Consider the following 25,829-nt stretch of genomic DNA (forward strand, 5'->3'; position numbering starts at 1 on the left):
TCTTCAGGTATTTGCATGAGAATTTCCTGTGGCGTCTGACGGATGAAAGAATTCAAATGTATTCATTTTGTTCATGTGCCTGTTTCCATGTGTGGTCAGCAGGGACTGGAGGCTATTCCAGCATGCATTGGTTTTGAAGGCAGGGGAACACAATGAGACCGCCATCACTGTTAACACTCTGAAAAGAAAACCTCACTCAAACTGTGACCTTCTATGTGTTGAAAGCATGAAAAACCCCAAGCAAACTGATGCGAGCTCCATACAGAGAGGACCCGGCCTGGGATTTAAACCTAGGTCGTTCGCTGCGAGACTACGCTGCAAGCCACTGAGCTACGCTACAATTAGATTTACAAAAACTATTTCTCTCCCTTTGAAAACACTCCTCTGGGTGACATGACGTGCGTGTATGTCTGTAGGTAACAGATGTTGTACTAGATGCCAGCTGCGAGGTGAATATTAAATGTAACTTGACTGAGAGTCAGTGGAGTGTGTCGGTGATATGGGAGCAGCTGTGATGTGCAGGCTGAGGCAAAGCTGTGGGTGTGGAGAAAAGCAAATATTAAATAAAAATTAAAGTCACACTAAGATCAGAGGCAACAGTGGTGGCAAATATGTGACAGACTGCTTCGCCAAACAGAGAGTAGCCATACAGTGTGAAGCAGAGTCAGAAGGGTCTGCTACGCTCTATGCACACTTAGACAAATTGAAAGAGTTGGGAAGTGAGAGCTGCTTCAACAGGAAAATACTCAAACACATGGCCATGACCTCTTTAGTTACTTATGGCCATGAGGCAGCTTCCAGGGCTTAACTCAGACTGCAACTCATTCTCATCATCATTAATTAGGCATAAAAAATAGTAGATTACTCCAAACACTACTTTCCAAGGCCCATCATGACGTCTTTAAATTGTTTAGTAAAGTTTACTACAATATCAAACAAAAAAGCAGCCGGTCTGCATACTTGTAAGGTTGGAACAAACAAATGTTTGGCATATTTCCATTCTAACTGCTCTCTGAGGCTGTACAGTGGTGCTTAACGATCCAGTGTGGAGGATTTAGGAACAGAACTGGTATATAATATCCATAATTATGTTGTCATTAGTGTATTATCACCCTAATCTAAGTGTGTTTTTGTTACCTTAGAATGAGCCCTTTGTACCTACAGACAGCAGGTCCTCTTCCACTGACTGGAACCCCTCGTGCTTCTACGGTAACCCAGAACGGACAAACCTAACACTGACTCTAGAGAGGGCCTTGTCCTAAACACTGGACCGTATAAGCTTAATGTTAATGTCAGGATGTTCACAGTAGGCTTGGCTGATATTAGATATTATCGAATATCACGATATTTGCCATCATATGCAATATTTTCCAGAATATCAAATATCAAACAGCTGTTATGGCATCTTTTGGTTTTTATTTTGAAAAGAAAATGCATACTCAGCTGGCAACGCGGGTCAGTATTTGACGAGGTGGAAATGAGACCTGGTTGGCGAAGGTCACTTCAGGTTAATTGGCCTGCACACTACAAACTGCATACATGCGGTGCTGTAACATGCAGACACGGAGACATATAGGCCAGCACGCCAGTTTGGTGATATTTCGGGTTTAAAATGGCGAACCAGGGGATTGGAATGAGGCTGTATGTCGCCTTTGCCGTAAGATGATAATATTGTCTATTGCGATATTTGGGCGCAACAGATTCATGATATAACAATTTGGATATCGGCCAAGCCTAGCTCACAGTGACATCCTGAACACAATGATGTTTAGCAGGTATGTTTACCATGTTAACCATCTTAGTTTAGCCTGTTAGCATGCTAACATTTGCTAATGAGCGCAAAACACATGCTGCAGCTGAGACTGGTGAGAATTTCCACCACTTTTTTAAGGTATTTGGTCATAAAGTATTGGACAAATTAAAAACTTCTGAGACTTCTGAGAATTCTGTTCTATTGTGAAGATGGATAGCTGTAACAAAGTTCATGACAATCCACTCAATTGTTTGAGACGTTTTACTTAAAACCACTAATGTCAACCTAATGGTGGAGGGAAAAAAAGAAAAGTCAGGGGATCAGTAAAGTTAATAGATTTCATCCTCTGATCATCATGAATGTATGTATAAACTTTTAGAGCTAGAGAGAAAATCAAGGAGTCTTGACTGTAATGGACTGTCCTCCACAGTCACCTGACCTCAACCCCAGTGAACATGTATGGGGACACTTGAAGACTGAGAAAGAGGTACTATTTGTAAGAAAAGTTGATTTTGGAGTCTCATTCCCAGCTCATCAAAAACTGACGCTGCCGTCCTGAATCCCAAAGCATCAGTTTTTGATGAGTTGGGAATGAGACTCAAAAATCAACCAAAGAGTCAACTTTTCACTCTCAGACGTTTTGACTCTACGGTATATTTCATTTTTCAGTGTGGGCGTGAGTGAGGAGCCAATTGATTTGGCCATCCCTTGAGGCTAGCATGGCTAAAAATCATACAAAACCTTAATCTTAATTTGTCTAAGTTGTTTAGGTCAGTGTTTTGTTGATCAACTAGATATTGAATTGACTTTAGACTCAACCCATCTGAAAAATCAAAAATAAACTTTTTTAACTCAGCGTGTCCTCAGAAGGTGGTCGACACCTGAGAGCAGAGTACAAACTGAAGGCCAGCAGCTGCCCACAGTTTGTGACAAAAACCAGTGCTGTTAGTCTTGTGCAGCGGAATTTATTTCAGGGGAGGGGTTAACTTTAGTGTCATGGCAACAGCAGCCCATGAGGCCTCATGGGAGGAGAACAGAGGGATGCTGTAACCAGGGGCAACTGAGTGGTAACTGGGGTTACTCTATCCTTGATCTCAGCAGAGGTAAACTGCTTACTTAGTGCTTTGATACAGAATGCTAAAGGAGGGCAAGAAGGCTCATTTTTACCTAAATGTGCTGTAGTTCTTAGCACTGTTAAGACTGATTATCACCAGGCTCTTTCATTAGTTAGCTGGTGTGTTGTAGGCTTTGCAGTCTTAGTGATGAACATACAGGAATATGTGCAAGTTTAGTTCCAGGGGGTTTATCAATCTCATATAACAAGTAGAGAACACAAAGTTAAGTTTGCAAGCTACAATAAATCTACTCAATCCTGTTTGATTACCCTGAGAGACCTTTAGGCAAGAGTTATTATGCACTTACACACACACAGACACACAAGGCCAGGCCCCAGTGTTAATTATGAGGCACGTAAATGTCATGTCTTAAGTGCCCCTGGTGTTTTCAGGCTCATAACAGAAGACCCCCACTCTTCCAACAACACACACAGACAGTGTGCACAGATACTAATCACAGTACACACATCCTCTCCTGAGTGGCAGCTCCCAACCGTTGCTCATTAAGAGAGATAAAGTCAGGAATTAGCAGCCACAGCCAGATTCTCTCCCAATATGAAGCTCATGGAAGAACAAACAACGAGTAGCTTTACCTCTGATCATCAGCGCTGCCAATCATCTACTGTAGCTGCGTTCGCCATGGTAGCCCCACTGCTTTATGTCGCCGAGGCGCCTCGTTTTTCAAGTGCTGTGGCAGGTACTTCCTCTGCTGCTAATGGTGCAATCCAGCAACAAGCACGTTTCATGGAGAGATAATGGATGCTGCTACAAAACATGCATTGTCAGATATCACATGTTTAATTAGGCTAGTTTAACTCTAGAAATTACTAGTTGAAAGCAGATTTCCTTCTCTGCAGTTCTGACTGGCCAGGTACTCTAAGTGTCATGAATGTGATACCGACCAACAAAGCAACGATAAAAGAATGAATAAAGAGGTTTTGTGTTGTTTTAGAGAGGTTAATGTGGGTGTTCTGGGCACACTAAGCTGCTTCCTTTCTTCTGCGACTACAGACTGCATGGCACACCCTCACCTCCCACTGTGGCACGGTTGGTGTCACCAAAATATTAAACCAGCCCAGCCCAGCAAAGAACGCCACGGGAAATGCCACTTTACCGGTGCAGAGCTGTGCTTCTTACCGTGCACCTGCACCAACAAAGTGCACGTAAAGTTCATTCAATTTATGTTTGGGAGGGTTGTTATTTTTCCAAACCAGTGCCTAGTGAGTCATGTACACGTCCCGCTGTTGTGACTTTTGGTTGCCACAAAATCGACCCATGTTGTTGCTCAAACTTCATACAGATAGTGTTTGTTATGGAGCACTCATGAACAGTGGTTTCCTGGGAGAAGTACACTTAAACATTGTAACATCGACACAGTTTGTGAATGCTTTTTTTCCTCAAAGGTGTGGCGATGGAAACTAAAGAAGATATACTACGCTCATTTTCAGGTTCATCATTTTATCTTATTACTAATAGAATAAGTTTACATGCTTTATTGCTAAAAAAAAAAAACACATCACTTTTCCCATACTGTTCAGTACTGCAGCACTGTATTCCCCTTCTGGTTTAGCTCCTGTCTCTTTAAGGCCCCCAACCTGAAAACCCAGTCTGCTCTGATTGGTCAACTCACACACACCTGACCAGGCACCGCTAACAACAACAGTGCAGTGCTAAATCAATCCTTACATGCCAAACTAGCGGCTAGGCAGAAATGTTGCAAATGTGTGACATGGTGCTGTAGTGTGATGTCACAAAGTCACGGAATTAAAGGGCCGTGACTTTGTGACGTCACACTACATCACCACGTCACACATTTGCATCATACTTTGTGACTACTGACGAGGCATTTCAGGAGCAGCGTTGTCTGTGGGAGAGGGGAGCATCTGTTGGTGCAGACTTTGACCTTTTCAATTTTCAAGATCTTTACCATGCACAAGAACGTACAGTATATAACACACTGACAGAGAAAACAAAAAAGCACATTAGGCCTCACACATATACAACTAATTATACTCACGCCCAAATATGACTTGTCTGCAAATTTGACGAGAGATATTAAGTAACAATGTTCAAACTTAAAACTCAAAACTAGCAATAATGTTGATTATGAAGTATGAGCTTGCATGTTTGCATATCATAGTGTAAACTGCTTTTATTTACTTTCCATTCACTGCTTAAAGAGGATTAAAACCATTTTATTTCACCCTTTCACATTACACCTCTCTTCACAGAGCAGATAAAGCACAGGTAACTAATCCCATCATTGACACTTACACAACACCAACGCCTCGTATGTAAGCATTCATTCAGTGTTTTTATCAACACTTGGTGGGCGGCTGTCTTGGCATGCTGCCAGCCAATCTTCTTCTCTGTCTTTTCAATTACCCAGTAAAAACTTTGTAATACACTTAACTCCATGCCTGCACACACACACACACACACACACACGCCCACACACACACACCCACCTACACACAACAACACACAGACTCGCTGGGTGTAATCTGTTCAGGACACAATACACCTCTGATCTCATCACTGCTTGTTTGTTCAGATTCTCAAGAGGATTTCTGTGTGTGTGTGTGTGTGTGTGTGTGTGTGTGTGTGTGTGTGTGTGTGTGTGAGTGAGTGAGTAGTTGAAAAGGTCACATCAGTGCCTCATTGATTTCCTCTCACACCTCCAGCTCTAAAGCAGAGAGTCTGTTTGGACTGATTAAAGGCTTTGCTTTGTTCCTGATGATTTGTAGAGCCTCATAATTTTCTTGGCCTTTGCTTTCAATCTTTTCCTTTTTCCGAGCATCAATCAATAGTCAGACGACTGCTTAAGACCTGCGTACAGGTTCACTAAAGTTGATTTAAAGGTTGATAACAACCGGCTAATCTGACAATGCAAACTTTTTCACATGGGATTCTATTTCAGATAGTGAGTGATAGATGAATGATTTTTAAATCCACATGCTTTGATTGAAACTTAAAGGGTAAATCCACCAATTTTACTAATCAAAGTGTGTTTACAGGTCTTGGGGGGTGCTACTGCATATGTGAAAAAAGTAGTTTAAAGCCTTTTGTGACTCCAGAGTAGGATGCATGTAATCTGATAATACAGTGATGTCAGTCATTGCAGACAATGTATGCACCAAGTTCCCTTATTTGACTGACTCCCAGTGCAGTTCAAGTGTCACTCTGCTCACCATGCTCAGTGTGACAAATAATTAGATAATTAGGGATCGTGCATATTTAAAGAACATTTTTACTCACTTTACTTTACTTTGGGCAACCCTGTTCTCAGTGTCTTTTTGGAGTTTGGGAAGTCTGTTCTTTAGACAAGCGTAGAGTTGAGAGGCTTTTTTCCCCACACAGACAAAAAGTCAGTAGGACACTGGATGTTTTTATGTCCTGCTCTACGCTGGGTGTCTGTCACTCCTATCGTACTGCTTTTCAGGAGATAATGTATCGCTCTGGGAGGGAAACAGGAAGTGTAATAGTGCCGTGGCTTGATGAGTTACACTGTCAGTTACAACTCGAGCCCGATTTTTTTTTCTCTACATTTGTTAATATATTAGCTAATGGGCACTAGAGCTGCACAATATATCATTTCAGCATAAATATATAATACTGTGCAGCCTAATTGGCACCATTGCAAGTTGGTGGAGTGAGCTATTAGCTGTTCCTGTTTGCATTGTAGTCATTGATGTTCTCTACCGGGGACGATATGAAAATGTCACGTCACATTTATCCAGGCCAAAATATTTGCACTTCATGATATTAACCAAATAATCATCAAAATATGCTTCAAATTCTTAAAATGGCACTTAAACATACTGGAATCACTCTGCCTCATTGTGTTAAGACACAATCATTGTATTGCAGCACAGATGGGACACACATCCTCCTCAGTGAGCATCATTTTTTGTGAGAACAAGCAATCTTCAATAAGGTAATCATAAATCATGAGATCCACATCCACAAATAAGGAACAGATGCATAAATGGTGGGCGGCTCAGCTCCCTGTTGTCAGTGTTAATTTCATTATCTTAAACTATAATGAAAAATGTTCGTCCATGACCTTTTCCATTACTAAGACAAGAGGATGACGAGAAATGAATCATCACTCAAACAGATATGAAAGAAATGATTATTAAAGCCATTAGAAGGTCGTATTTTCTCTGCATGCACCTGTCTCAGTCACCTCACGCACATCTCTCCTTCCCTTCAACTCCCCCAAGAAAAGTTGGAAAATCTCCGTTCTACCCTCATATCCTCCTCTAAAGTGCCATATTTGACCAAAACACATATTCATTGACTTCTGTGAATCTGCATTAATTTCCTATTGTCTGCCCACCCTTTTGTCTGTTACATCCCTCTGTCACACACTGACAGCTCTGTCTGCTTTCAAAAGAAAATCAGGAGATGAAGGCAGGATGGAGAGAGGAACGCGAGGGTTGAACAGACACGATCACACAGAATTGGGAACCGGAAGATACACTAACTGAAAGAAAGGTAGGAGGATAGAAAGTGAGAGACAAATGGCAACAATTAAAGAGAGATGGGAGAGGTTGAAGGGGGGAACGAGGGAGGAGTTGGAGAATACATAGAAGGGAAATGGAGGAGAAAGAACAAGAGAAGGGGGGAGGATGGGGGAGGATGGGTGGGTGGGGTTACCAAATGCCCACTCATCCCACAGGCAGCTCAGCTTTGTTACAGCAGGGCTGCCAAATGTGGCTCGGCCAGGGAGTCCTGCCGCACGAGCACCGAGGCCAGTTTAACAAGGCTTGGTGCAGAGGGAGGGAGAGGGGGAGGGAGGGAGAGAAATGAAGGCAGATGGGAGGAAGGAGGGAAAGAAAAGGAATTGAATGGAAGGATTCTGTTTGACTGAGACAGAATAAAAACAGGAAAGAATAGTTCTTCAGGACTCCCAAAATAAAAGCAATAATTCACAAGAAAAGTTACTGCATAATAAAATATCTGTGTTACACTTCAAAAGAAACTTTGGTTGCTTCTTTGCAGAGTTCATACATTCATATATTTGGAGTCTATTGGATTCAAAAAATGAGGCTCGGCATGATAAAAGACTGCAGTGCCCAGACCCAACTATCCTTCCCTCTTTTATCCTTACAGAAAGGATGTTTATTCTTACATTTCGTGAATAAAATCATGTTTTATTCTTACAATTCTGTATCTAAAGGCTTTCATTTCAGCTCCGTGCTCTTGCCTTTTTAAAGCGAACAAAAATGAGTGTGAATGAGCCGAAAAGAGGGGGGATTGATCCCGACCCAGCAGAGGGCAGAAAGCGTCAGGTGAGGAAATGTCTTCAAAGGACGTCTTAACTCTCAGCCTTTGATCCAAATCCAGACGACCAAGACGCCGAACAAAGAGACTTCAATCCCCTCCGCTCTCCTCCCTCCCTCGCTCTTTCTTCTGCGGGCCACCAGAGGAACCTCCACCGAATCCTTTTTACTTTTCACTGCGCCGTTTCCCTCACATCACATCACTCCCGCACCACCTCGTTAACTCGTTTAGCATTGAGTTATGATCGTTACTGAAAACCACAGGAGCCATGTTGTCTCATGTAAAGTCATTTTATTGCGATGTCATATTTTAAAAGGCCTCATTTTGTAGACCAAGTGTCCACATACGACAGATACTATTGGGTTATCAGACTAAAGAAAAAGTAAATGAATTACAGCCGCTCTCTTTGATCTCTGCAACTTCAAGGAAATAGTTTGACTTTTGGGAAATTCATGTAAGCTCTTTCATGCTGAGAATAAGAAGAGATGATCGGAAAAAAAACTCACAATTCTGTACACTAAATATGAAGCAAAAAGAACCAGGCAGCCATGTAAGCTCAGACTGAAAGCATTTACCTACAAGACACGACAGTGGTATCAATCTTCTTATCCTGCAAAGAAGCTAAAGAACCGTATTTTCCAACATGCCACTTTTCCAGCTGTTCCTCTGAAGGTGTTATTGATGACATTCAGCCACTAAATGTGACATTTAATCTCCCTGCTTCCATCCCAGTCACCTCACAGCACCACTGTTGTTCCAATCATCTGTGGTTGCCATTTTTTGCACTACATATCCTTTCTAAAGCTAGCTCGTGTTGCTAATACTAGCTAACGTTAGCTAGCAAACGTAATGGTGGTAACGCTAGCTAACATTAGCCTTGTTAACCATAGCTAACGTTACTGTTGCTAATATTACCTAACATTACCATTAACTAGTTACCTTCATTTTAAAGTAATATATTACATTACAATATTACTGTCTGCGTAGATTAATATATTACTTATTACTCTTCTTTACTTTCAACAAAATGCCCAAATAACCTCTATAGAACAATTAAACAGCCTAGATCTTTATAAATAAACACATGGACTTGGACTCAGGGATGAGCAGGCAGACACAGGATCACAGTCTTATATATTATGAGATAGGAATACTTTTTTTTAATTGTAGGTTCAGTCACATGAAACACAATAGACCTATACCTTCTATAATGTAGCCTATGATTACATGACAAGACAAACTTCTTCTATACCTTTTTTATTGTAGTCCACAGAACAAGGAATGCATGGTGTGATTCAAGAATGTAAATTAAAGTGTGTTCAGAGGATCAGGCTTCATCATTAGACTCATTTCAGTCACACAGAGACTGAACAAAGAACTTATAGGCTCAGCTGTATGAAACACACGCAGAGCCCATATTAATATGTGTCAATATGTCATGTGCAGTGTGGACGGATGCTTAAAAAAACTACAATAAACGCTTCACTTCGGTCGGTAATGCGGATTGTAACACGTAACGTGACATAACTGTAGTAATATAGTACTGAAATATTATTAGTAACGCCTTATATCAGCCCATTAACATGTCTTGCTAACTTTACATAACACGTATTGTAGAAATGTCAAACATATGACTTGAAATTTTGAACATAACATTGGTTTGTAGAAATGTAACTGCTAACATCTTATTCTGGCGACTGGGCTGCAAATATCTTGGTCCCAAACTTGCACATGATTTAATGAATGAAAGAGATACATCTCAACAATGTGAGATGATATGCACAGGGTAAGATGTAGATTTTACGTGCACTAAAGGGATCCAGCATCTGGCCTTTCGATTTAGCGTATACATGTAGAATAAGTAAGAGTGTATGTTGCTGGAGGAGAACAACAACAACCCTACCATAACCTGCATGTTATAATTGAGAGTATATTGAGGCATACATACAAGGGACAATAGGCCTGTCTTTGTCTGAAGTGGATTACACTGCAAGTTGAGACAGAAAAACAGACTTTATATTTCTTTCTTTTTCTGTCACTCTTTGTTCAAGTCCACCGCTGTAAGCAGTGAAGTGGATGAGTTTCATCTTCCAGCACCATACAGAGATTTAATTAAGACATTTTTTAGAAAAACCAGCCACCCATCTACAACCCTGCAGCCAACACACACTGAGATACTGAGTGAATGTGGAAGAAGACAGCTTTCTATCGCCTCTGACTTCTGTGCAATCATTCATTTTGAACACAAGTACATCCAATCACACAACCGTACGTGTTGTTAAGGCGTATTTGTTTATTGTGTCAGACGAGTTCACGAGCACACAATAGTAAAGTGTTTCAGTGCAGGGGTGAAAGACTACTGGTAACATACTATATGTCAGTTTCACATGTGTAAACAGCATTTTCCGGATTTAGCTGGTCTGAATTTAACAGTTAGAGAGAGGCAGGAACCTGACAGTAACAACATACTCGGTGTCTGCAATTTACACCTCTCTTCTCAGTCGTTAGTTTAATTTAAGGAAAACAAAGGGTTTGGTTTTCCAAGACAAACACTGAATATTTAGAGCAGACGCTGGCTTTCTTACTGTGTCCTACAGCACAAACACTTTCCTCTAGTTTTCCTTCCTTTCCTGTCACTCCGACAGAGCTCCCCATCTTTATTCGTCTCTTCTCCGTCTCCCTCGGCGTGCGGCACTCTGGGGCTTGTTAGCGGCAGAATCAGTGATTAAAGACTGCAGGTAATTAGATACACATGACACCATTCTGACTGACTGGCTGACTGACGAGCTGCAGCGACTACCAGCAGAAGAGCCCAGTGTTGTACTGCTGGCAGTCAAAACTCTTCCCCCCTACGACTCCAGATGGAGACTTGATGTCGTCATCTATAATGTAAAGCTGTGCACCACATCTGAGTTTCTGCTGTTTTTCAAATGAAATGTTACTCTCATCAGAGTCTTTGAATATTTATGTATGTTATGCAAGCACATAACTATAGTAACAGTGTTAAACAGTCCATGATCAATGCAATGGACCGGTCATGTTTGACATCTAAGTTTGCCCAGGAATCAATCATACTGATCATATCAAATGTTTTATATCAGTCCTGTAAAAATCAAACACAGTTCAGTTTTTAATGAGGACAACTCTGTTTGAGGTTGGTGCCTGAGCAAGTTGATCATTCTGATCACAGGTGCTGATGAATGATTGTGTGATTAGCTCGGAGGTTGTTGCTGCAGAAATCTAGGCAAATTAATTACTTTTTAAGGCTTTTTCTCCTCTGTGGGATTTATTTATTAGTCTAGAGCTGCTACAATGTTTGAATCAGAGGGAGTTCTGTAGACAGCTTGGCTTACACATTGATCTTTCACATCTACTGTACCACGGTTAGTCTGATTCACGTTTCCCCTCTGTTCTGATGGTCGATCTGCATATTTTCTGGGCTACTAGCTCGACATGTGAAGGCTTCAGTATGAGTGGCAGATGAACTGGCTTACGCCAACTGAATGCTGATATAGAGCCCGGCTGTCTGAAAACTTATGCCCAGCCTGGTCTGACTGCATGGAGTGTCAGCCAATAAAACACTCTGTTAACAAGCCAACCAATTGATACCACTCACATACAGTATATGTCGTAGGTGAGTTTAACTAGAACAGCTAGCCTAAGGTATCCTAACTAGATCTGAATACCAGCACCTCTAAAGATCACTAATTTATTTAAGGTGAATTGTGTTACCTTTGGTCTTCATATTTAGCTAAAGATAACTTGTGATGATGTGAGAGCGCTTTCAACCTTCTGGTCCCCAAAATGTAAAACTTTGCTTTAATGTTCAACGTTTGGGTAACAGGAGTCAGAGGAAGTCTACCTTTAAGTCTCAGTTTTAAAGATAGTTAAGCTAGCGTTAAGATAGCTAGTGTTTTTTATTTACCGAGAGTTATAGTCTATGCTAACCTGACGCGCCGGATGGTTTGTTACACGGAACAATCTGGAAAGGCAATGCTAGAAACTGCAGACACTATCAAAAACTACTTGGCAGGTGATTCAGACAGACCAGCAACAAAAACCACCAAACTCAGCCCTTTATAGACAGCGATACATTACTGCCTATAAAGGGCTGGGTCCAACCAATCAGCAGCAGGAGAGCGCTGCCAGTAAAGCCAGATGGTAAATCAAGCTCCTACTGAAGCCAGTCAGCAGAAGAGTGAAAACATTTTTTTCCATCAGAAAAGCCCTCAGTGCCTTCTTTGCTCTTATGTTAATGAAATATAGCCCACTCTCCAGTTCTGATGTAGCTGATGCTATAGCAGCAGCTATGCTAACCTCTTAAGGAGCCGCCATTGTTGTTTTCAAACCGAGAGTCACATCTGTCACTGGTTGTCACACATAAAGCTAGCCTGTAGCAGCCCTGAAGTCCAAAAAGGAAGCTGACTGGTTCAATTAATGTGTGTTCGGCCTCAAGCGCATTGCTTGAGGCCTGACAGGACAGATTTGCGAGGACACTTGATCACTTGATCTTGCAAATCCAGCAGCTTCGCAAGGCTATATGAGAAGGTATCTCATGTCTCTGTGTTATACAGAGCTAGAGCCAGGACTAGATTAGCTAAGCTTAGTGTAAACACTACTGCAAGCAGGGGGAAACACCTAGCCTGGCTAAGGTTGAAAGTTCAAATACACACCTAGCAGCCCCTCTAAAACTCACCAATTAATATGCTCTGTATCTGAATAAGAAATGTAATACAGTGAGTTGTAGTGGTGAGAGGGTTGAACTAGTAAAAGGTGACCGTGACTGCCTTTTAAACTTTGGACTGAGCAAAGCCAGCTGTTTCATCTTCTTTCAGCCTTACGCTTAAGCTAAACTAAGCTAAGCTAAGCTAAGCTAACTGGCTTCTGGCAGCAGCCTCATGTTTAGCGTACAGACATGAGAATGGTATCAGTCTTCTCATCTCCCTCTCGGCAGGAAGTATTTCCCTCATGTCAAACTGTTCCTCTGAACTTCAAAAGGGCTGAGACGTTGAACTTAAAAACTTGGAGCACAGGTTTGGGAAACAGACAGCTAACAGAGATGTAATCCAGCCTCTTTTTAAGACCTGTGCCCCAGTGAATCACTACCTCCTGTTGAATAAACCATGAAGTTAATGCTCCAGTACGGGCCATCATGCTGTCTGTCTGCGCCGTCTCATCTCTCTCTTCCTCATGTCTTCGACTTGTCAGTTTGTCTTTCTCAACTTATTTATGTGTTGCTTTTCTCTTTTTCTCTCTGTCTCATTCTTTCTGCTGACAGTGAGACAGGAAAGTCTGAATCTGAATCTGTGTCATCATCCTCATTCACCCTCTACATTCATATTTATTATTGTCTTTACATGTTTGAAGTTTTTTGAAGTGTAAATATCCAGAGCAAATCCAAAGGAAATGAGGGAGTCACTTTCATTAATGTAACAGTGAAGAGTTGTGTTTGGCCACACTGAACGGGAGCAGCTGCACCCTCCGATCTGCTTTTAACTGTAAGGTTGTAATTCTGTCTGGTCTTGACAGGATGGGTAAACAAGCCTCCCAAAACTCTGCCTGCTTTCTGTCTTTATGTCAGACACTGGGGCGATAATTAGCAGATGGCTGATGAGTCCCAAGGCAAGAAGCAAGAAAAAAAAACAAAAAAAACGCCAACTGATAAGAAACTCCGATACAAAAAACCCTGGTTGTGTCAGTGTTGTCAGAGTCGAAGGTTCCTTGAAAATGTTGTTTTTTTGCCAATTAGATCAGGTTTGCAAGTCACAGCTAAACACTCCTTTGTTCACTCTTTGACTTCTCACTACAAAACAGATATTCAAGAGCTTTTTACTATACATGATCTGAAGTAGAGGAAGAAGACAACAAGTCGCCATTACTGCGGTGGCTTCCCCCTACAACAACCACGCCTTGAAAGAAAGCTGTTCTAAGAAGTGAACAGGTTTCTACCTTCACCTTTACACGCTTCTTAATGTTACTTTTGACAAATTGTGAAAGGAATCTGGAAGAACCTGTGCAGGTCTCAGCAGCTCCGACTTTGTAAAAAAAAATGTGAGGACCAAGATGTGCAGCAGAATTGGATCAAAGATATTATCATTAGAATTGCTCTGTAATGATTAAATGCAACTCTTAAATGATTATGCTAGCTAGCTAGTACAATAGTACACAGTACTTCATCACTTGAAATGTGGCAGATGGTCCAGTTTTTTCTCTATTTCCACATCATCTATCCCGGCTATTGTTGTAAGCAGATTCTATCATGTAAAGTTTGAATAACTACCCTGTTCTCACTCCCACTGTGCTGAACACAGCAGTCTGGTCAGTGGACATACATTTCAAAGTATGATATTGTAGTTACCCCTCTAGTGCGGCAGTATAGAGAGCAATGAAACTCTGGTTGGTTGAATGGGTCACACAAAGGATCTTCTCCAAGGAGAGTGTGATTTGTGTCTTGCGTGTGACCAAGTGTCAAGATTGAGTTCTTATGTTACATCAGTAGGTAACTTAGGTATAACTATGTAATGCAGGTCACATAAGTGACATGACTGAACTTATGGAGTGACATTGTTTATTTTAACCCAAAAGCATCTTTTCCTTAAGGTAACCAAGAACTTGTTGTGCCTAAACCTAACTAACGGGTTAGTATTGGTATTGGTTAGTACTTACTATGTTAAATGTTTGTCAGCACGTTTTATTTTGAAAGTCTAACCTGAAGTTGCATATGTAGTGTTGCTAAATTGACCGCAGAGCCCTTCATTTGCAAAACTGACACTTGAGGGGGAGGTAGAGTGTCATAGTTTGAAGCTTATGGCCACTGAACAAGTCGCACTAACTGATGAGTTGTGAGTGAGAATGTGTCAGTATAATTTTATAATCACCACCCATATAAAGTACATTCACCAGTAACTGGGGACACTGCCTGACGTCAACAATCCAACTACCTTTGTTGTTGTCATTGTCAATTTACAGCAGCAAACACTGAGTCACCACGACTTGCCATCCCATTAATGGTGGCGGTACTCGATGGCAGAACACACAAATTGGTCTCTAGATTCATCTATACTTGCAGTGTTTGCCAAGTAGTGGAAGGATGAATCTCTTGTCCAACTTGTCCAAAGCAAATAAAACAGAGGTCAAAACTTTTAACCATCATTTTTTCAGCTTTATTGGACTGCCCCAGGGAGGAAGAGAGTCGGAAAAGGAGCCATGCTAATCCAGCTTGGTTTAAGTCTGCTCCTGGCTAATGTTCGGTCACAGGAAAAGGAAATGGACAAAATGGGACTCTGCTGTTGCACTCGACGGGTCGTGTTCTGAGCCGACAGAGCGCAGGACTACTGCTGAACGAGGAGAGGTGGGCTCTGTCTTTAAAACATCGATGCTTGGTGCCCACACACAGTCAGAGTTGATGGACAGTGATTACCTGATGTCGTATCATTTGATATGAAGATGTCAACCACATTATCATCACCATCTTGTTGCTGCTGCTTACATAAACCCTGACGCAGATTGAAAAGGGTTCTTTATGCAACCCTGTGTTGTATAATGATGAATAAATTACCTTGTATCTTGTATATTGCCCTTTAATGTCACAAATTCATGCTGTAAATTATATGATTTTTAATTTTTCTCTTCAATTCAATTCAATATGGCAGCCAAGTTACTCTTACATAACATTTCTCTTGCGAAGACAAAGTTTCCGACAGCAGCGGCTCCGTGAACTGTGTTATACTCGAGGTGCTGCTGCGAGTGCAAACAGTAAACTAAGTGCTGTCAAATGATGCAACTATTTCAGAGAGTTATTGGCTGCTGAAACCCTTCACCAGCTGCATAACAATGGCTGTGAGTCAGCCGCGATGATCACTAAATCACACACAGGATGCGCACATACATGCACGCACACCCGCACAAACACACACATGCAAACAAGCTCCGCCGCACGATACGCTTATGTTTCCCGCATACAGAAAAACTGCTCACCGATGCATACAGCTTGTATTTGAAGTAGATGCGGATGCATTATGCACACACACTAATGCACATGCACACACACACACAACACACACACACACACTCCCTGGCTTGCTGTTTCAGCAGCTGGGGGGCAGGAAGGCCGACTCTAAAATCTGTGCCGTGAATGTAAAGACAGAACTCAGCCAATTAAACCTCAATTACTGCCCGTTGTCAGATACACAATTCTCTCTTATTCCCTCGCTCCCCTTCCTCTCTTTGCCCTGCTCTTCTTTGTCTTTCTCTCTGTCCTCCTCTCCCTTTTGGACTCTGCCACCTCCTGTCTCTCCTCCTGTCAACCTCTCCCTCCCTGCACCTTCTTTTCTTTTTAACAATTCTCTCCTCTACTCCGTTAGCGTCTCCTTTCTCCCTCTCTCTCTCATTAAAACAGTTCCCCGGTCTTCTCCCCGGAGAGAGGAGGAGGATAAAAATAGCTCTGCTTCAGCTTGTGCTCGCTGGTGCTTTCTTTCCAGTCTGCGTTCCATACATCAAATAACCACATTTCTTCATAATAACCGTCATTTCTTCTTCTGCTCACTTTGTTCCTCGCTGACTCTCAGTCCCTCTTTTCGCTCGCTCTGTAACCCCTCACCCAGCCACACTCGTATCTGACTCTTTGAAGACAAGTCTGCAGCTGTGCGTTTCGAGCAGTGATGGGAGTTGTTGAAACACCCCAAGAGACTGTTATCATGAAGTTGCACACAATGCTACAGACTGTTTGAGCAGCTTTATAGTTGGCACAACTGGTCCATGTTTGGGATAAGATCAGCATGAAATGAAACTGTGAATTTTGTTGACGATCTGTATCTGTGCAGCTGGTAATCACAGTACAAGCATTACAACTGTTGACAGCTGATTCCACAGTCTGTTGTGAGGAAAAGAAAGAATAACCACGGGCAAGATGAGAAAGTTTGACAGCAATGATGTCAACAGTTAAATCATCTGGAAAAACTGTTTATGTTCGCTGCTCGACAACAGCTGATGAATGGATTTTGTGCCATTGCGCTAACAACTAATAAAACAGCGGTCAGACAGATGACTAAGCATTGACTAAATGAACCGCCATAATAGTGCACATTAAAGTGAACAGACATCTTCTCTGCAGAGATACATTTGGGGAACATACTGTAGCTTTGCTGGAGAGGAGGCAAAGAAGTAATACTCTTGGGTAGCAGAGAAACCCCCTTCACACACACACACACACACACACACACACACACACACACACTGGAAGAGTAAATGGCCATCTGGCCACGATGAAAGCAAAGCTTTTAATGTTGTTTCCTCATTAGTTAAATTATTTTTTGTCAACGACACAGTGATGGGATAAAAGAGGCGAGGAGGGAGGGGATGAGAGAGAGGAATGATGGGTAGTGTGGGAAGAGATGTAAAGAGAGATGCGGAGAAGATGATAAAGAGAGAAAAAGTAGCAGTACATGTGCTGCCAAAGGGTATAAACAAACTGCTCACTGGCACAGCTACACAGCAATATAAACTTTCCCCTTTAAAAACACTTTAATGTCCCAACATGCTAAAAATACAGCATAGTGCAGCAGCGGCAGCTCAGGCTGCACACAGACTGAGCTTAACGCTCTGTGGTTTCCTGCTATACAAAAAGCTTCACAGACAGTAAATCTAAAGATTGTGGAAACACAATCATATGGCCGATAACCTGCCCAATGAGGCCAACATAATTAAGAAACAGGTTCTTAGTTAGATTAACTTCTTGTGATTTTTTTAACCTTTGGAAGCAGAACTCAGACGCAAACTGTATAAAAACAGCCTCCCCTTCAGAAATCATACATTTTACTCATAAACCTTTCTTAAAGCAGAATTTGGACGTGTCATTGCAAGAAAAAGCACAGATGTAACATCTGAGTGGAATGCAGACATTATTTATGTAATTCATGACACCTGTTTGTGGATGCTAAAACTGTCACCAAAGGAAAGATGTTAAGAATTTATCATTTGGATCTATGTCATCGAAATAGCCATAGAGATGGACAATCAAAACATAATGTCCTCTTTTTTAAATTAATTTTCATTAAGTTCAGGAATGAAAATGTTCAAAAATGTTGGGAAACCCCTCCATGTTGGAGGTAGGTAAAACATTACACATATATCTGCATTCTGTAATTGATAATGTTCAACAAATACATCATACAAACTAACTTTTTCAGATGAGTTTTCTCTTCAGGTCTGGAGAAAGTAATTAAGATAGTCAATGAAAGCACTCACCATCTTTGTCAGCTCTTCTGAATATCTGCGAACATGAAAGAAAAAAAGAGAGAGTGTAGTTAGTATCATTGAAGGGATCTGCAGGAGGTATAAACAGAAAGAATGAGCAATCATATAAATGCCATTAAAGGAGGACAGTCTCAACACCAAATCAGTTCAAACCCCTGTGTTTGGAAAAGTTCATTTAAAGGGACTAATAAAGAGACACATGGGGGTGGACACTGACATAAATTATAAAAATTAAACCCATTAAGTTGATTTAACTCTTTTCTAACACAATCTCCACATAAATTGGAATTTATATAAAACATTAGTTATCCAAGTTTCACAAAAAGAGCATTCAATTTATTTTCATTGTTTTGTGCAGGTGTTCATGTTAATGTGGCCACTCCCTATAATATATCATTTCTATATCTATCTAATCTAATCTAATCTATATAAGTCAATGGTTTTCAATAAATGTTGTATCAATCTAGAACAGTAGTGTCATTTAACTTAATGTGTGTAGGTACAACTTGGTGTCATCCGCGTATATGGAAAACATGTCTGTCTGTTTTAAAAGTGGCGTTCATAAGATTTGAAGAAATTGAAAGTAGGGCCCAATATATCAGCCAGAATTAGCTTATCACAAATGTCGTATACAACTATGGATTTATGTTAACCAATAGGAAACTGCAGGACAGAAAAAACACAAACATGCATGTTTGAGGTGATTTAGAAACAAGGACACTATTAGACCAGAATAGTCTGCTGACCAGAAAGCACTGACAAGTGTGTCTCACACTGTAAATATTTTTATCTTTTGGAAAATGCTTAGGCAAAGCATGTGGATACATTCATTGAATAGAGAACACTGGCCACTTTATTAAAGAGTACTCTAAAAAGCACTCCTGTACAGAACCAGACATATCATCTTTTTTGCGCTGACTCAAGTGACATCACTAAGATTTCACACAGCCCCCTCTGGAGTCACAAAAGGCTTAACACAATGTACTGTAGTTCCTCTTTAAACTTTCTAATGTTGATATCAATACAAAAAATCCAATATCTGTCTATAAATGACGGATATTAAACATGTCTTCTGAAGTAATATCACAAATAATCTTAAGAAACAGACAGAAACAGTAAAGTTACTTAACAGCTATTAAAAACACCTTTCTTTACTTAATTAATTTGTAATTTGGAGAACATCTGTTAGCACTGTTTTCATGTCTGGTACTGCACATCAGTTCTGAATTAAACTATTCTCACGTCTTTTTCTACAAAATTGTCACCTATTATTCAGAAAGAGACTGAATACGTAAAGGGGCAGTGTGTAAGACTCTTAGTTGAAAACATTTAAAATTGGAAGGTCACTCGCTCGAATCCCCGGCTCCCCCCGGCTTCACGTCGAAGCATCCTTGAGCAAGATACTGAACCCCAGATTGCTCCCGATGAGCAGGTTGGCACCCTGCACCCGGCACCATGTGTGTGTGCATGGGTGAATGTGGCAAGTGTTGTAAAGTGCTTTGAGCAGTCAGTGGACTGAAAAAGTGCTATAGAAATGCAAGTCCATTTACCAAAATTTCAGAATGTAAAGTAACAGTTTCATGCAATTACTTCTATATATTGTATTGTGAAATATCTACTGAAGTAAGCATGCTAACAAGGCCAGCTCCATCCCAGTTCCAGTCCAAATCTTCTGTGCTAGCTATATAAACAATAACAGGCCCCTGGCCTTCAAGCTCCTGAGCTAACTGAGTTAAATGGCTAATGGCAGCTACAGTTAGCAGCAGTTAGTGATTACGCTGGTGATATGGTGCCCCGTTTGATTTGATTAAGAATTCAACAGGTGGCCAATTCTTACATATTGATCCTTTAACATCAGTTTAACAGAATACTTTTTTTTTTTTGACATAAAAAATAGAAGAGGAAAATCGAGAGGTAAAAATCTGTGACTGAGGTTTGTAAAGTTCGAGCTCTGAGGAAAAACACTACATGAAGTCACATTTCAGCTCAAGTCACAGATGGTTAAACACACAATGCAATGTTTAACAAGTAGAACAGAATGACCAGTGCTTTGCAACAAAAACAGAACCCAGTGGGTGAGTAACTGCAAATGGAAATGTTGGGTTTTTCAATTTGTTAGGGCAGTTGGTGCATCAAGTGAATCACACACAAACACTTAAACAAAGTGTATCTCAACCAGATAGGGTGCAGTGGTGTGCAATAAGACTTGGTAGGAGCCACAGACTGAAAAGTTTATTAATGTGTCACAGGGTAAAACTCACAAATATTCAAACAGATATACACCTAGGGGAAGATGTCAGACTGATGATTAGTTGCTGTGTACGTGTGCACCGCATTTTAGGCATGTATGAACACACACATGAATCTGGGATCTGATCTATAGCTTCAGTGGAAGCTCTCTCCCTGTGGATTTGAAAGAAGCAGGTCTGATACTTTCATCAGTGTTTCAGAGTGTGGTGTAAACTCTTCCTACTGACAACAACTGCCAGAAAACAGTACAGTGAGAGAGAAGAGGTTGAAGACAGAGAGAAAGACACAGTGAGGGGATGCAAAAGATGAAATGAAGAGACAGAAGGAAAGTGGGAGGGAGGATTGTTATTTTCCCCTGAGAAAACCTGTCACCATTGGACTGTTGTGGCAGTAACTGTTCATGTGAAGGACAAAAGTTATAACTTTAATAGACGTCTTTCCAATCTACGGGGGATGAGTGAGGGGTACTAACAATTTTCGGCAGAGTATCTTCTTAACTTTGCCTCATTATACCAACAAGATGTGGAAGTCTGTGAAGTACCCAGATTCTTTTCCATTACACTTGAGAAGAGCATTGGAGCAGAGCTTATAAGAAGAAGACTTGACATTGACTTGTGTTATCAACAGTTAATGGAAATGTCGAAAAGAAGAAGTATTTTACTGTTTCAGACAATCAGGGATGCATGACATGGATTTTCTTTCAGCCAGCACAGATAACCAATAACTCAAGGCCAAGACCACAAGATCAGTAACTGATTATTCACATTGTTGTATTTTAAAAAGAAGTTCCTACCTTGTAGTTTATGCACAACCGAGGGTAAGAAAGGACATGTTTGACTCTCTTGTCTACACTGCGTTGCTTTACCCCACAGATTCAAATAGAACTAGAGCATAGACTTTAATAGAGCCTAGATAGGACAGCACCGCTCAGCCCGCTTCCAAATTGTACCCAGTGGTCATTTGTGGTATTGCAGCAAAAAAATTCCCTGCGGCCCAAAAAGTGCTTTCTTTCTACTGGGTCACATAACCAGGAAGTAAACCTGGAAGCTAGAAAACTTTTTTTGACGTATGCGCTAAGTGAGCAATTCTCACTGAATTGAATAGGTGCCATCTTTGCGTCTCCTATCGAGTTCGTCTGCTTCTTCTTCTAATGTCTATGCTGCAGAGTCAAAGCAACGCCTCCTCCAAACAAGCCCACTTGTGCATGACGCTGTGTTGGCGGATGAAGCTCAGAGACCACAGTAGATCAAAAATAAAATGAAAACCTCATTAAAGGTAGCAATTTTCGCAACAAACAACAGCTTTTCTTGGCTCGAGGAGAGCTGTAAAAATATGAAACCTTCTTGGAGCAAAAATTGGCCTTAGGTTTTGTGTCAACAGTTTTACAGACATCTCTTTTAAAATGATGCTTTATGGGAAAAATGCTTTAAAGACTGCAGGGGGATTTTCTGGCGCAATACCATGAGTGACCACTGGGCAAAAGTGGAAGCAGGGCTGAGCACCGCTGCCATGTACAGGTCAAAGTAGATCTATCCCTATAGCCAGGTGCTGCAGTTTGACTTCATGAGCGTGACAACAGTGTTCTGTGCTTGTTCTTCTCCTCCTTCCTTTTTCACTTTGTTTATTGGTGGATCGCAAACTTTTAAGTGTATACTGCCACCTACTGTTTTGGAGTGTGTAGATGCTGCATTTGTTGGGTAACTGAAAGCAATTTGGCTTCATGTTATTGGCTCCATTTTCTAGTTTTATTCTCATTGCAGGATAATACATAATAATACAAATGTCCCATTATCTGGCTGATCATTTATGGGCATCCCTGAAGCTAAAGCTGCAATGATGTTAGTTATAATAAGAAAATAATCAGTTATCTGTCAGGTTTTTTGATAACTGATCCATTGTTTTAGCTGTTTTTCAAGCAAAAAAGCCCAACATCCTCTTTGTGGATTCGATAAACAAGCAGAATAAGTTACCTCGGGCTATGAGAAATTAAAACAGGAATGTTATTACATTATATAGACAAATAGATCAATCGACTTATCCAACAATCATGACTGTGGTTTTAAGTTATCTAGATAAAAGTTCAAATGATGGAACTTGCAAAGTGCGTCTAAATCTGCTTTACTCTACAAGATAATTGCCAATGAAACTGCAAGTTTTGTGCTGCATTCAGGCGTTGACTGCAGCCATCTGAACGGGCCAGAGTGAAAATCATTTACTGCTGAGATGCGCGGCGTTCCAAATGACAAGCTGTTCTGCATTGTTCTGCTCTCCTGCAGCACCCTGGGGCGCACTCAACTCCACAGAACAGAGCCCAACTCTGAAGCTGCTGGAGACAGACAAGCTTGGAGAGGAGGCGGTGTGTGCGTGTGTGTGCAATGCGTGTGTATGTGTGGAAAAGGAGTTGTAACGGATATACAGAGAGAGAAGACAACGAGAAACAGGAAAGGAGAGGAAGAGAAAACGATTGAAGAGAATAGAGAGAGAAAGCGGAGACAGAGGGAGGGGGGGGATCGTGCATCCATCTCCTAACCTTATTAAGAATGGATGTTTTCTTGGCCTGGCTGAGGAGAGAGGAGAGGAGGAAGACAAGAAGGAAACGGATGAAAGGAGGAGAGAAGAGACGGATTGGGGGGGAGTACAACAGATGAAAGATATTTCAAGAATAGAAAGAAAGGTGCGTCAGGGTTAAGATGAAGGAGAAGAAGAGAGCAGCAGAGGAGGAGAAACAAGCAGGCAGACAGGATCTAATGAGGAGAGCGCTGCCTGCAGCCGCGCGCGCACACACACACACACACACACATCTACACTCAAATCCCTTCGGCGTGGACTTTTTCGCCGTGATATTAACGCTGGAGTCAATAATATCGGAGAATGGCAACAAACGATTAACATTTCAAAGTTCAAGCCGATGCAGAATGGGAGCTGGGGGGTGGGGGTTGGGAGGGGGATGCCAGAGGGAGTTCAGTGCTGGTGTCAGAAGGCGCGGCTCGCACTGTGTATCGACCAATCAGTGTGAGTGTATCAGATAACTGTCACAATCAGGGCATCAGGTAACATGTTACAAAAAAGGAAACGTTCCAGAGAACATGAGAAACTTTAAAATATCGATCCAACATTGTCTTTAACGTGTCCTGCATATGACCAAAAACTTTAGAGATGCATCTACCTGAGACACACACACACACACACACAATTAGTTTACTAGGGTACTAGGATATATTGGCCCTCTGGTCTTGATCCTAATTAGTTTCCCGTGGACCCCTTCTTTATCACTCTATCAGTCTATTTGGGTCGTGCTCAGGAACTACTTTTCTCTTTTGTTTTCTACCCCGTTAAAGCATTGACACAACTCCAGCTCGTCTCCAGGGGAAAGATTTAGTGGGGCGGTGATGAAAAATAACCCAATAGTATTGATGAGCTGACCTACATCGACAGGGCGCTGCGTAATTGCCACTTCCAGAACAGGAAGGCTGCGTCTCTGCACAGGTTCATCCGCTGCCTACAGCCTCTGAGATGTGGTAGTAAGGCATTTCCATGAATTATTAAAGTGTTGTGATAAAACTGTCTTAAGCATCCCATCAGACCATCTGACTCACTGGTGCCGCTTTTACTACGGCGAGGTGCTTTGGTGCGCGTCGGACTTACTTTGGACCGACAGTAAAACCACCAGCAAAAGTAACGCAGAGAGCTGCATTAATGATGACTTCTGTGAGGAGCTCTCCTCCTGCAGATCTCCTGCCTGCTCTGCTCTGCTCGAGCTACGAGCCTTTAACAGTGAACTGTAAGATCGTTTCTGTGCGTAAGTGCGCACTGCACCGGTCCGTACGCACTGCTCACTGGATGTCTTCATCCCGCACACCCTCCCACCCAACCTCTGAGGCTGACCACAGACTGGTTCCTCTCCATACTCACATCCAAAATAACGGAGATGCCTCTCCGCGGTTCCGGGGCGAAGAACTGCTCCTGAGCCACGGCCACCTCCTCCTTGCTGGAGGCGTACTCCCGGCTGGAGATGTTCTTGTTGTCGCTCATTTTGGTGACGATCCAGCGGACGAGCCCGTCGATTCCACCGGGCTGGGCGCCGCTGTTTCCGGACTGCGCTGCCGTCGCGGACTCGCTGTCCTGACCGGCTACGGGTATCGGCTGCTCGCGGCTTTCCTGAGCTCGAAGTTTGGCTTGTTCTTTGTTGAGCAGTTTGTGGACTCCGTCCCTACAGTAGCGCGCTGCCTGCTCACACATCCTTTTGCTGCGGAGCGCTCATGCTGCGCTCTATGGGGGAGAGAGAGAAGCCCCCACCTCCCCTCTTACATCACAGCACCCACCCCAAAACACACCCACCCATTCTACATAACCCTAATATTATCCATAGAACGAAAAAGTCTCATTATATTGTCATGAGATGTGATGTTTATAAGGTTTGGAGAGTTTTATGGTGATTTTGTTGCACTTACTTGCATTTACACTGTCTCACATTGTATTTCTACAATAGTTATGTTATATTGCTATGTGCTACAATGTATTGCATGTATTTTCAGTGAATGGTTTGGGTTTTTGATCTCTGGTCAAGGTGTTGTGAGCAGTCAGGTAACATCTCTGTTATAAAGGTAGAAAACACTTCATCACACCATTTTCTCCGAGCTTGTTGTCCAAAAGCAAGCTGAGGGGTGTATAACAAGAGGTCACATCCACTTTTCTGTGTCTGCTGTCTAATATCTGATGCCATCCTCCTCCTAAACAGTCACAGCAGGAGGTTTCAGTCCTGTGTGCTTCACTTTGTCCCAGTGGGGAGATCAGAGGATTATCTCTTGAAGTAAAAGGAGTGTCTCTCTAACTGTCAGTCCAGCTCCTCATTATAGGTTTGGGTGTGTGCATGTGTGTGTGTGTGTGACAGATCTAACCTTTAATAATGAGCATGTCCTCCAGCTCTGCCCTTTCAGCTGAGTAGCTGGTGATGCCCGCACTGTGCCGTGTGTCTAACAGCACACAGGGTAGTTTGGACAAATTAACTCCTGGTGGAAAGGCGACACTTGGTACATGCTGGTTAAAACGAATGACCACAAGGCACACAAGTAAAGTAAATGATGTCTCTTCCTCTCATCAGTGGAGCAGAGGAAAAGGTAAACTCACTGCACATGATTGCCCCCATGTGGAGATGAGTGTGCAGTGAC

General features: G+C 41.9%; 1 protein-coding gene across 1 annotated transcript in view; it reads right to left on the reverse strand.

Moving 5' to 3' along the window:
- Positions 1-24,900, reverse strand: part of necab2 (N-terminal EF-hand calcium binding protein 2) — a 143,220-nt gene extending 118,320 nt beyond the window's left edge. The window contains exons 1-2 of the mRNA XM_073472777.1: positions 24,574-24,900; positions 18,403-18,427 (exon numbers count right to left, since the gene is read on the reverse strand). Of these exons, the coding sequence (XP_073328878.1) occupies positions 18,403-18,427; positions 24,574-24,900 (352 nt within the window). The remainder of the gene's footprint in view (positions 1-18,402; positions 18,428-24,573) is intronic.
- Positions 24,901-25,829: the final 929 nt, after the last annotated feature.

This window comes from Pagrus major, chromosome 8 (genome assembly GCF_040436345.1).
Source record: "Pagrus major chromosome 8, Pma_NU_1.0".
NCBI classification, from domain to species: Eukaryota; Metazoa; Chordata; class Actinopteri; order Spariformes; family Sparidae; genus Pagrus; species Pagrus major.